Here is a 13,916-nt window from a genome sequence, read left to right on the forward strand (position 1 = left end):
ATCCACATTTTCACCCTGAGCGCTTGAATTTTGGAAATAAACCTAGCTGCCAGCACTGAGCATGTGTCGGACCCGTTTTTGAGTACAAGTGGGATTGGACTCATATATATATATATATATATATATATATATATATATTACCTACTGGCGGTCGCCAGTAGGTAGTTATAGTTAGGACCACGTTTCCATAGGAAATCCGCAACATTCTATTTTGAATAACTTTGGCGCCGGTTGACGAATCCTCGCGAATTTTTCAAAATAGGTGGGGCGCTACGCTCCGCTCCTACCCTGAAAGTCTCGGGGGGATTCGTCAAGCGGGGGCTGAGATAAAAGGGGGGTCCCAAAACGCGTTTTTCCCATGCATTTTTCCATAGGACCTTTAGACACAGCTACAGCCCGAACGGCTGAACAGAATTACTTGAAATTTGGCATAGAGGTAGTCCTCAGGTCAAGGAAGTGCCTTTTGTAGGTTTGGTGTAAATCTGTTCAGTAGATTCTGAGAACCTTTAAATCAATATATATATCTGAGCCAGCTTACGGTGCGCTTACGGTGCGCTTACCGTACGCGTACGGTGACGTGCGCGAGCGCGATTCTGATTGGCTCTTAGATCTTAGTAAACATTCGAATCGGTCGAAACCAGGAAGCGGCGGCCGCCATTTTCTCACTCGCAATCTGACAGGGGGATGAAATTCAAAGTGTAAAAACATATAAAGGGGCTGTTTAGACAGCTCCCAAGCACCTAGCCATGTCGAGGGTGTCCCCAACGATCCCCCCAAGTGAATAAAGGCAATTTAAATTTTTTCGAAAATTTCGCCGATTACGCTTACCGTACGCGTACGGTAATAAATATAAAAAAAAAAAAAAAATATCCACATTCTCCCCACCCCGTGTGCAAATGGTGCCCGCAGGGCACCATTTGTGCATTGCTTATTAAATTAAATGCAAAACATATATTTTACCTGTCACAACGATGCTCATCATATGTCCTCCATGTGCGCACGGTGCGCGAAGCGCATCGTGCGTTCATGGCCCATCTAGCGTAACGTGGGCACGCGGTGCGCGAAGCGCACCGTGCACGCACGGAACGAACTGCGTTACGTGGGCGCGCACGCCACAAATGGCGTAAAGTAACTTAGCATTTAAAAAACCGTACAAATTCACTGAAAAAACCATAGGTTTCACACACGTTATAGTTAGGAATTAGCATTTAAAAAACCTTGCAAATTCACTGAAAAAACCATAGGTTTCACACATGTTATAGTTAGCTGGACATTTTACTGATAAAAAACCAATGAAATTCCCCCGTTATAGTTACTGTAGGCAACTATAACTCACGCGACCGTAATCCTCTGCTGATGACATATGTGTCTTTATGAAAAAATAATATTTGTAATATATGTATAGCTAAAATTTAATGGAAGAAGACATGGGCAAATAAGTGTCTAAATACAGTATTAGCATCAGCAGAGGATTACGCTCGCGTGAGTTATAGTTGCCTACAGTAACTATAACGGGGGAATTTCATTGGTTTTTTATCAGTAAAATGTCCAGCTAACTATAACATGTGTGAAACCTATGTTTTTTTCAGTGAATATATATATATATATATATATATATATATATGTATATGTGTGTGAACAAGCCCGTCCATGGGTGAAACGCGTCACGGCGGGTTTATGATGTGAAGAAACCCCCTTTTTGTTGCTTTACTCCTCTATTTTCCTGGTGTGTTTTTGGTCCGAGTGCGCGATTGGAACTCCGTTTCTTTGGATATTGTTTGCCGGTTTTCTCCGCCGGTCTCGCGCCACCCCTCACAGGGCTTGAACTTCAGAAGGAGTCTTTTTTCGGATTATATATATATATATATATATATATATATATATATATATATATATATATATATATATATATATATATATATATATATAATATATATATATGTAAAACTATTGTCAGAGTCTTAATTCATCTATCTCGGGTATATCCATTTTATCCAGTTTGATATATGTAGACCAACTGTTTATTTATCAATTTTTTCATTTTACTACAATCTGGTTCCCACAGGGCACATATATGTTTTTTCTATGTCTATATTTGAAGACCGGACGTTTTCATTCACGAGCTGTAACCTGTCACTTTTTTATTTTTTCCTTATTAGCGGTAAATGTATGCAATTAATATATTTACTGAATGCTCGTGCTCCTTTTTCTAGCATCACTTTTAGCACAATTTGAGTTGCCATCTATTTTCTTGTTCTTTTGCAATGTCATGTTAGATGTAACATAGTGATTGTCTATGTCTATGATCACCTTTGTCAGGTTGCCCTGACGACTGAGGGAAACCTATTTATGTGTTACACGAGTGTGTTCTAGACGTAGTGACCAAGGCGGTACGCCGCCGAAACGCGTCTAGCTTTTGTTTGGATTAAACTTTATTTTTGCCATTACTTCACGGAGTCTGTGCCTGACTGTTCGTCGCCGCCAGGATTGGGATGTTATAGAGATATAGAGATATAGATATAGATATAGAGATATAGATATAGATATAGATATAGAGATATAGATATAGATATAGATATAGATATATATATATATTACCTACTGGCGATCGCCAGTAGGTAGTTATAGTTAGGACCACGTTTCCATAGGAAATCCGCAACATTCTATTTTGAATAACTTTGGCGCCGGTCGACGAATCCTCGCGAATTTTTCAAAATAGGTGGGGCGCTACGCTCCGCTCCTACCCTGAAAGTCTCGGGGGGATTCGTCAAGCGGGGGCTGAGATAAAAGGGGGGTCCCAAAACGCGTTTTTCCCATGCATTTTTCCATAGGACCTTTAGACACAGCTACAGCCCGAACGGCTGAACAGAATTACTAGAAATTTGGCAGAGAGGTAGTCCTCAGGTCAAGGAAGTGCCTTTTTTAGGTTTGGTGTAAATCTGTTCAGTAGATTCTGAGAAAATAGCCTTTAAATCAATATATATATCTGAGCCAGCTTACGGTGCGCTTACGGTACGCTTACCGTACGCGTACGGTGGCGTGCGCGAGCGCGATTCTGATTGGCTCTTAGATCTTAGTAAACATTCGAATCGGCCGAAACCAGGAAGCGGCGGCCGCCATTTTCTCTCTCGCACTGAGAGTGTGGATTAAAATACAAAGCACAAAAACATGTAAAGGGGCTGTTTGGACAGCTCCAAAACACCTAGCCATGTTGAGGGAGTCCCCAAAGATCCCCCAAGGCCAAAAACGGAATTTTTATTTTTTCGCTAATTTCGCCGATTACGCTTACCCTACGCGTAAAAAAATATTTAAAAAAAAAAATTATCCACACTCTCCCCACCCCGTGTGCAAATGGTGCCCGAAGGGCACCATTTGTGCATGGCTTATAACAGGTGTGAAAAATTAAAATATTACCTTTCATAACGAAGTGCATCATATGTCCTCCATGTGCGCACGGTGCGCGAAGCGCATCGTGCGTACATGGCCCATCTAGCGTAACGTGGGCACGCGGTGCGCGTAGCGCACCGCGTGCCCACCGTGCGTGCACGGCACTAACTGCGTAAAGTGGGCGCGCGGTGCGCGAAGCGCACCGCGTGCTCACTGTGCGCGCACGGTGCGTTAAGTGGGCGCGCACGCCGCGAATGGCGTAAAGTAACTTAGCATTTAAAAAACCGTACAAATTCACTGAAAAAAACCATAGGTTTCACACACGTTATAGTTAGGAATTAGCATTTAAAAAACCTTGCAAATTCACTGAAAAAACCATAGGTTTCACACATGTTATAGTTAGCGGAAATTTTACTGATAAAAAACCAATGAAATTCCCCCGTTATAGTTAGTGCAGGCAACTATAACTCACGCGACCGCAATCTTCTGCTGATGACATATGTGTCTTTATGAAAAAAAAATATTTGTAATATATGTATAGCTAAAAATTTATGGAAGAAGACATGGGCAAATAAGTGTCTAAATACAGTATTAGCATCAGCAGAGGATTGCGGTCGCGTGAGTTATAGTTGCCTGCACTAACTATAACGGGGGAATTTCATTGGTTTTTTATCAGTAAAATTTCCGCTAACTATAACATGTGTGAAACCTATGGTTTTTTCAGTGAATTTGCAAGGTTTTTTAAATGCTAATTCCTAACTATAACGTGTGTGAAACCTATGGTTTTTTTCAGTGAATATATATATAGATATATCCACCATACTGCCGGACTCCGTGAAGCACCTGAACGAGGGTGTGCTGGTCTGGCCTCTCTCCGACAAACAGTGGCTTAACATTCGTTCCAATTCAATCAATAGAGATCGGATCCCAACACCAGAGTACGACTCGTATATCATTTTCGTATTGCGCTTTTATTTAATCTGCCGAAAAGCGTTACAGCGGATTAAATAAAAGCACAATAACAAAATTATATACGAGTCGTACTCTGGTGTTGGGATCCGATCTCTATTGAGTGAATCGGAACTAAAATATATATATGTATACACTTAGTATATCGTGGCCAGCGTTGACCCAGTCCTAGCGCTTTTATTGTCTTTACTTTCAGCCAGTACTTAAAATGGGAAAATAGAAGTGCAGGTACTCTGTAACAGAATACCTGCTTGTTTCTGAGAAGTGCAGGTACTCTACAATTAAAAGTATAGTATTTCTCTTGAGAAGTGCCTGTACTCTACCTCCCAAAATAAAAAAGTGCCGGTACTCCGCACCGGACAGAACCGGCCCATTTAAAGCACTGCCGGTGTCCAACACCTTGCCGGTGTTGGACACCGGCAAGACAAAGCCAATAGATGTCGCATAAGCTAGTCATATTGGCTTTACCAGTGTTTAATTTAAACTCTCCTCATGCGCCTTCGCTAATGGCGATCCATTTTTAGGTGTGCGCCAGGAGGAGCTGGGGACAGAGAGAGAAACTCTTCACCCAAAAGCACAGTTGTGCGCCTAGTATTTATTGGACGAGGGGCTAGAAACAGTGAGGCACAAGAAGCGATCCACCACAACTCCAGTGTGTATTCGCCCTAAGGCTATTTTTCACATGCAGAGCAGTATTTGCTCAGTTGTTAAAGTGATCGCAGAGGATCAATAAACACTTTATCCACCTAGGATACCGCCAGGGGGTTGGCTTTTGGCACCAGCTTGACCCTCCACTCTTACCTTGCCTCCACTCTTGTTGCGACTCCTCTGGCAGCCGGCCGCGGCCCGTATAGTTAAGAGCGGTGGGGCCGGGTTGGGGGGTATTCGACAGACAACCACGAGAGGAAATTAAATAATAAATGTTCCCTTGTCTGTCGAAATCCCTCCCTCCCCCCTCCCCACCACCTGGCACCATCGCTCTTACCTGCACGGGCCGCGGCTGCTGCCAGCACCACAATCCACACCGGCCCTGATTCTCCTTTCCAACGACAGTCCAACTTCAGCCGACGATGCAGCCATAGCGTCGCTTCCCCCACTTGACTTACTGGAGCCTAGACAACTCCATTCACTCTTTGGGACTGACTCTGATAATGATTATTACCTGGGTGATGAATTCACTCAGCCCTAGCAATATAACAATTGGTACGAGAACTTATAGGAGGCTAGTGGACTGAATATCTCCCCAGAGACTTTTGTTTTCTCTCCCCTGGTCCAGCCGCTTAAGAATCCGCTTCCTCCACCATGGTAATGCATAGGGAAGCCGAAGTACTTGTCCTCCAGCACCCCACATTGGAGGTGAAAACTAATGTCCTGACGGAAGTCCTGGAACCAGGGCAAACGTCTTCCAAGCCTTTTCTTCCCTTTAAGAAGGCATCGATGGATACCTTATTGGGAGTTTGGGCCAGACCTTGCTTTGGCACACCTCCAGTCAATAAACAAATTACCAGGCTCCATTGTTCTGCTCAAAGAACAGATGATGGATGGAATGCTGAGCCAATCAAACATTCACCCCCAGTCACAGATCCAGGTTAAATCCATTGTTTTTTGCACGCCACGCCATTCCGGTTTAGACCCAGTCGTATACAAATAAGTGTTGAACCTGTTCCCCATGGGAACAGTGCAGCCCGATCTGCCAGGCCAGGTCCTCCCTGGACCAGAATCAAGCATCCTAGGACTGGTTTCGGGGTTTCACCCCTCTCACATCCAAGTAGTACTCCAGCCATTTCAAAAGAGTGATTTACAAAAATGAGACTGAGACAGCAAAATCACACCTAATACTATTAATAAATTATGTACACCCCAGTGGTGCAACAATCTGGGAAACCAGCCTCCTAACTTCCCATATGCGATCAGAGTTCCACAGTAACAATCAGAAAAGGCGATCAGCACCCACCATACATCTGATTCATTGTATAAGCTGCACAGACACAATTATTATATATGGCGCAGAGTCCTTTTCAATTTTTCATTAGGATTTCCTTTGTCTTCTTGTCTTTTTTGTGTGTAAAATTCCCTGTAGCATTCAGATACCGAAGGGAATTTTAATTTCTTTTGACCAGTAAAAACTTACCAGACTCTGAAAGCCATATTAGAAGGTACGATACACATTCTTGCACATCACAAACCCTTTGAGTTGTAATTAGAACATGTTTCATTGTGCACAGATCCTTGTCTGATTAGACAGTAAGATGCATCACGTGTCAAAAAAGTGAAGAAATAGAAAAAAAAAACATGCAGCCGCGTTCGGTGCTGCAAACAAGCCAAAGGTGCAGCCGGCACTGTATCAGTGTGGTGTGCAGCGCTATGAAAAAATATAAAAATAAAGCATTGCGGGAGAGCGTGTCCTGCCTGCAACAGCCGGAGGTGAAAACCATTTGGCAAAATAGTGCTCGGAGGCTGTAATTAAAGCCTACAGAGTAACAACACATATAACAGGGGATGTCCTCATGGGAGGTTATAAAATGAGACAAGGCGGTACTAAGGAGGGACCACTAAGCCTATTAACCAATGAAAAGCCACAGTGTACCAAGGACAATGACACAAGCCAATTAAAAATATGGGCGGAGAGTAGGCCGAACTTTAAGTCCATACCTGAATACAGCACGTCTCGCGGAGCAGCGTTGCCCAGGCTCGACCTAAACACTGTTGTCCATGGCAAAGATATTTTGTAGTATCAGCCAGTATATGGAAGGAGTGGTATCTTGATGGTGTTTCGGCATGTCTGAAAAGCTACCCATTAAATCGGATTCAAGTATTTAATTTGTTTTGCCTCCTCACCCTCTCTGGTGTGTCACGCAACAGTAAAGGTAGCTTACTTGGGGTTAAACACCTATGTGGCTATCCATCAATCAATCAGGGGTTTATAAAGCGCTCTTCTAACCCGTAAGGGTCTCAAAGCGCTGGGGGAGGGGGTTTCGGGCAGCTCCGAGGTCATCCGAAGAGCCTGGTCTTTAGGTCTTTTCTAAAGGTTTGCAGTGTAGGGCTTCGTCTGATGCTGAGGGGGTGTTCATTCCAGGTCTTGGCCGCGATGTAGGAGAAGGATCTGCCTCCCATTCTGGCTCTGTGTATGCTGGGGATGTCAACCCTGGCTGGAGAATTATTCTTTGAGTTCTGCTGGAGAGAAAGGAGCGGATCCAGTCCAAGGCAGTTCCCTGAATGGCGGCATCATGGAGTCTGGCGGCTAGTGTGCGGTGGGAGACTGTGTAAAAGGCTGCTGAGAGGTCTAATAGGAGGAGGGCTGCAATGTGGCCTCGATCAAGAAGTCCACAGTTGTCGTCTGTGGCGGCTAGGAGGGTTGTCTCGGTGCTGTGGTTGCTGCGGAATCCGGATTGAGATGAGTCAAGAGGTTGTTGGATTCCATGAAGTGCATTAGCGGGGTGTTGGCAATTTTCTCGGTGACTTTGGTGGCGAAGGGTAGGAGAGAGATGGGCCTGTAGTTCTTGAGGTCCATCGGGTCTGCGGAGGGCTTCTTGAGAAGGGGATTGACTTCTACACGTTTCCAGTCATCAGGGAGCGCGCCTGTTTCGAGCTTGCAGTTGATCGTCCGTCGTAGTTTTGGAGCGATGGCAGAGGCAGCCCTGTGGAAGATGTGCGGCGGGCAAGGGTCAGTGGGTGCTCCGGAGTGGATGCTTTTCATAGTCTTTGTGGTGACAGGGGTCCAGGTGAGGAGGGTTGGCTGCGTCAGCTGGGTGGCGTCGCTGGTGGATGGTGTTGGGTCGGTGCCTTGGTCTTGGTCGGTAAAGTTGTCGGAGCGTATCCTGATCTTGTGGTGGAAGAAGGAGATGAGTTTGTTGTAGAGGTCCTGGGAGGGAAGGATTTTGTTGGAGTCGCTGTGGGGTCTGTTGAATTCTTGTATGATGGTGAAGAGTTCCTTGGAGTTGTGGGAGTTGGAGAGGATTCTGTCCTGAATGAAGTTTCCCTTCGTAGATCTGATGAGTTGATGGTGTGCTGTTGTGGCTGCCCTGTAGGCGGTGCGTGTTTCTGTGTGTTTGCTGTTTCTCCAGTCGTCGGCACAAGCGCTTGGATTCTTGGAGGTCTGTGGTGAACCAGGTGCCTTTCGTGTTGTCGCCTGCACTCCATGGGTGGAGGTCGTTGGCTGCGGAGTTGGCATCAGTTGTGGTGGGGGGGGACTGCAGCTGAGGGTGGAGGTGAGGTGCTCTTCGGTGGTCTTGCTCCAGTTTCTGCATGGGAGGCGTGGCGTTGGATTGTATGCGGTGGGTTTCGAGAAGAAGTGGAGGCAGTGGTGGTCCATCCAGAGAGGCTACACAATTACTATGTGACATTGGTATGCAGAAACTTCCAGTACAAAGCAGCCCTGAAATGTCCACTCCCTACCCACAGCGGGAGATTAACTCACTTGCATAATTCTGAATAGGTAAATTCTTTCGTGAATTATAAAAGCAGATTTACATGTGTGTGTATATGTATGTGTATATATGTGTGTGTGTGTGTGTGTGTGTGTGTGTGTGTATATATATATATATATATATATATATGTATCCACCAAATAAAGATTTGAATTACATTTGTCTCTCTCGGAGTGCGGTGATTCCCGTGGTGGAAATATTTTGGTGGCAACATTGAATAGCGAGGGTGAGTCCGCCCTTGACACTGGCACCCTTTATGAGAAGATCGCTTTCCTTTTGGACTGTTTGGTGAATAATATATATATATATATATATATATATATATATATATATATATATATATATACAAAATATGTTGAATTTAGTGAAATTTGCCAATTTGGAATGATAACATAGTTAGCACTCTAAGGAGCGTCTTTCACTTCTGTGTCACTAAATAACTAGGCGTTTTGTTACCCATAGGTATTATAGCCAGGACCACAGCAATTATACAAACCTGCAGTCGTACGGCTCAATTCACAAAGTGCCTCCGCACTCGTGGCGGGGGCCCCGAAAGTCGTAGCGGTGGGCCGGACCTTCATGATGAGAAACTGCAATGCAGATGCCCCACCACAACTGCAGGGCTACCACTAGGAGTGCGGAGGCCCTTTGTGAATCAGACCCACAACGTTTTTTTGCATAATTATGGATTTACGACATTAGCCACATAACCCACCGCCTGTTGGGTAATATGCGGATTACCACCGAAAAATGTTTGCAGCTCATGCGGCTAAAAGGTTGCTAAAAGAAACGGACACACATAGTGCCCAGTGACAGAAGCTTTGCAGAGGTAAATGGGGTGCACCTTTTAGTGGCCAATTGCTGTTTTCAAGTGTGACATTTTTACTATTAGATGAAAACTTTTCCTTGACAATATTAACGTGTGTTAAAATGTCAAAGTAAGAATATAACACTGCAGCTGAACGTGCTGAATTATTCCACATATTTTACCCCTTCTTGCAGCAGACTTTAATCAGGTCTGCCTCCATTGCTGCATAACTCCAGTGACCAAGAATATAGGTAGAAGAAAAATCTTACTCTTGGTGCTTGTGATAAGCTGTACTAGTGATATCGATTAAGCTTGGAAGCTGAACAGTAAGGTAGCTTGAACTTTAGCACGCGTCTGCAATGCTGTTAGATTGTTTGGAATGAAAAGCATTTAACAATGTTTGGTTATCTAGAGTCCTTCAACATATCATTAAAATATGTCGAAGCATATGTTGAGAAACTGCTGACCATGCTTAGCCATGACTGGTTATGTAATACACGCTTTCAGGGACCTATTTCACAGATAGACAAATCGCCAAGCACAGAGACATTGCACTTTCTGTGTCTTGCAGCATAATGCTATGATGTCTAAGATTATTACTGTTAGTACGAAAACTCAAGTTTTCCAATGTGGCGTAGCCCAAACTGGTGGGAACACCCTGCAGAATGTGGTGAAGTGCGTAATGGGGTTCCAAATGTCTCAGCTAGTTATAGGCTGAGTTTGGGGCCCCCAGAAGGTTGGAGCTGCAGGGACTTGGAATATACCTTTGGTTTTATCACACTCTAAACACTGGATTATTTTATGCTCTTGTTCAGGGCCGCTACCTCCACCGCCTCCATCTATGGTGAACAGAAATGGTGGTGTCCCGAGACCATCACCAACAGCTCCGTTCCCGCCAAGAGGTGGAATGGAAACACCCCGAGGGGGATCAAGGCCTCCGCTTCCACCTGAGAGGCCTGGCCCGGGACAGGCTCCTCCTCCACTTCCTCCCTCAATACCACCATCAATAAGAAATGGCTTCAAGGAATCTTGTGAAGGTGAGAAATATTTTGGTCTGTTGTTAACTGCCAGATTTGTTTCTATATCATAGAGTATTTGTTCATAAATGCAAATCTAGCCTTGAATATTCACACGTTGATCAAGTGAATTCACTTCTTTGTCAAGTTAAAGATAGTGTCCATAAACTGAGACTTTGGGCCTAAATGAGAAAAAGATACTGATGGAAAACCTACCAGAAAATATTAGATTTATAATCCTAAGGTCTGATGGCCTTTTGCCATGTTTAGAGTAAGGGAGATAACTCCACCAGGTATGGTGGGGATGCACCCACTTGATCCAAAGTGGCTGATTCCCCACCATGTCTGGACAAGTTTCTTCTTTGAAAGTTTGCCATGAAGGAGTGACTTACTTTAACTGAAAGGTCTTATAAGATGAAAATTAGAAACAACCTTCTGTTGGAAAGATGGACCAGAACAAAGACTCCCTGTCAGGGAAAACGTAAATATGGCCAATGACTTGGAAAAGCCCTTCACTCGCCCACTCTGTGCCCTGAGATTATAGCCACTAACAACAGAACGTTTGTGGGCAATACGTTGAAAATGGATTAAAGCTAGAGGCCCAAAAGGGTTTTTTGCAAAGCTCTTAAACATAAAGGTACATCCCATGGAGGGACTGTAGAGTGTATCATTGACCTATGAGTAGAACAAAATGTGTAACAGCCATGGCGCTAAAGAGGTAATAGAAGAGAGATCTGAACGAGGAGATGTAAAAGCCTTAATAGTTGCTAATGCACCCTAAGCATGGATACTGACAAAACAAGTAAAAACTTTCTCTTAAAAAAACAATCCTACAAAAAGGGTCATAATACTCTGGATGTAATCCTTAGAGGAACACCTGATAGACAATTGTTGCCAAAGTTTTTTTTATAGTTTAATATTGTATATGGGTGTTCATCGTGTTCCAAGTCTAGGGTAACATACCTAGAACATTATAACTGGTGTAAGCTCAAACTCCAAACCCATAGATGAACAGATGAGGTCGGTAGCCGCTTTCCATTTTTCCAGGAGACAAACTGCAGATAAAGGCAAGATATGGACCTCTGCCCACCTGAATATTTCCCGTACCACTTGATTAAGAGTAAAAGAACTTGTCCCTCCCTGAAAATGTTTGTGGACTCTGTGAAGCAGATTGTTTGTTCAGACATGAGGCCCAGATGAAGGGGTAGAGGTTTCACTTTCATTAGGGCTTTTAGTATAGCAGTTCATTCCAGTGGCGGCTCGCATAAGGCGTGCTGCGGGGCGGGGGAGGGGCAGGGTGGGGGGGTAGTAAACTCGGACGAACGGAGGAACGTAATAATTACTTTTTTCTGGTCCGTCGTATGTCCAAGTTTACTACCCCCCCCCCCCCCCCCCCCCACTGTGCCCCTCCCCCGCCCCGCAGCACGCCCTATGCGAGCCGCCACTGGTCCATTCCCTCCAGTTAGAGGAGTGGTGGGCTTGCAAAGGAAAGCATTGACCCTGAGCAGACAGCTACCAAGAGACACTCCCAACTTACTTTACTGACATTTGTTGTTAGGACTAATCCTCTTTGAGAATATAGGGATATCCTCTTCAGAGTCTTTTCTGTGCTTAGCCATGAAGCCAGAGACTCTGAGACGTTGATACTTTCAGGTGAACGTCCTATTCCTGTGTAGCAGCAGACCAATGAGCCAAAATTGAGAATACTAGGAACTTCAGATGGAAATGAGCCTATGGAACTATGAAAGCCGTGGCTGCCATTATTCCCGGAGGTCTTAACCAGTTTCGTAAGGGGCTGCCCTTCATTGTAACAGGGATGTCAGAAGAGATTGTATTTGGATTATACTATCTTGAGTATGAAAGGCCTTCTACTTTTTTGTGAAAAAGGGCTCCTAAAAATGTCGAATCCACTGTGGGTTGAAGATGAATGGGACTTTTCAAGGTTGATTGAGACAGCTTTGGACCCTAAGACTGGCCAAACTCCTAGCTAATCCTCAGAGTGGATTGTTGCATTGAAAAAAATGAAGCCAGAACTTATGACTTCATCCACCAACCCTTGCCCAAGTCAGGGCCTTCTGGGAAGACTGCTGGATAGCTTCAGGGCGACTGCATTACTGTCTGGGCCACTCCCAAAGTGTGGACCCACTTCTGATGGTTTGGCAGTTCCGATGGCTCTGATGCTGATGCCACTGGACTACATGCCTCCACAGGCTATGACCCTGGCGCGGCTTCTAATGAACACAGGGCTGTCCAAGCTACCACCCTCGATGCAGTTGGCTCCACTCCACAATCTCGACATGTTTTGATTGGGCAGAAGTTGTGACCTTCCACAAAAAAGTGCTTGCCCTCCGCACAGCTCTGATAATTTTATTTATTTATCCAGCTCCCTGAGCTTGAACTTTCACGGGCACACACATTTCCTTCAAATGCTATTAAAGTGTCTTAACTCGATAATTTCTGGTGGTTTGCTCTAGCAGCAGCACAGATGGGAGGAGGGCAGTCATTTACCTACATGGATGTTTAGGTCTGACTTGAAAGTGCAACTGTCACATTTTCTTTTAACTTTAACCCGTATTATTTTACCGTTCTTTGCTTCTACACAAATACATATCCATCACCATGCTATTAACTTATAATGCTTCACGTTATCATACAACGGTTCTTTAAAGCCGGACCTATTGGCTTTGGCAATGCTTGTTTAAAATGTTAATTAAACTGCGGGATGTATATGTTTTATCTCGTAAGGTTGCCAAAGAATTATATATATTTTTTTATATTGACGATAAATAAAATGTAAATTTCTCGATATTGGGTCCAAAACAAAAGTGTAATTTTTTAGGCTATTACCTAAAATAAATAGGAATACCTTTACGATTATGCACTTTCGTTTTGGGAAAAAGCAGGAAGACGATGCAGAATTGCATGAACAAGGTATATTTTGAAAAGTTAGGTCAAAGAAGTGTTGACTATTTTCTGAAACATAACCAACTGTTCTAAACATTTGATGCCAAGTATTTACGCCAACATCTACGAATAAGCTACATTCGAACGTGATTGGTGCCCAGAGCGCTCATATTATACCAGTTCTTTTGTTGCAGTGATTTTCGGTTCCTTCGCATTATGAAAATCTACATTTGAAAATAAAGATGTACTGTCCAAACTCACAAAAATATGTCCTACATACTGATCATACACAGATCACGGTGCACCTTTTCCTTCTGCGTGCAACATTTGACTTCTTGGAGACCCAGTCACTTCTCACTGCTTGAATCAGTTTAAATCATTGGGATTCCATGGTATAGACAAATG

The 13,916-nt window shown here is 44.0% G+C and overlaps 1 protein-coding gene across 6 annotated transcripts in view; it reads left to right on the forward strand.

Annotated features, from left to right (window-relative positions):
* WIPF1 (WAS/WASL interacting protein family member 1) overlaps positions 1-13,916 on the forward strand; it is a 481,960-nt gene that overhangs the window by 452,209 nt on the left and 15,835 nt on the right. For all 6 annotated transcript variants that reach the window (XM_085645252.1, XM_085645256.1, XM_085645254.1 and 3 more), the window contains one exon: positions 10,407-10,628. In XM_085645252.1, the coding sequence (XP_085501378.1) occupies positions 10,407-10,628 (222 nt within the window). The remainder of the gene's footprint in view (positions 1-10,406; positions 10,629-13,916) is intronic.

The sequence above is a fragment of the Triturus cristatus genome, chromosome 3_1 (genome assembly GCF_964204655.1).
Source record: "Triturus cristatus chromosome 3_1, aTriCri1.1, whole genome shotgun sequence".
NCBI classification, from domain to species: domain Eukaryota; kingdom Metazoa; phylum Chordata; class Amphibia; order Caudata; family Salamandridae; genus Triturus; species Triturus cristatus.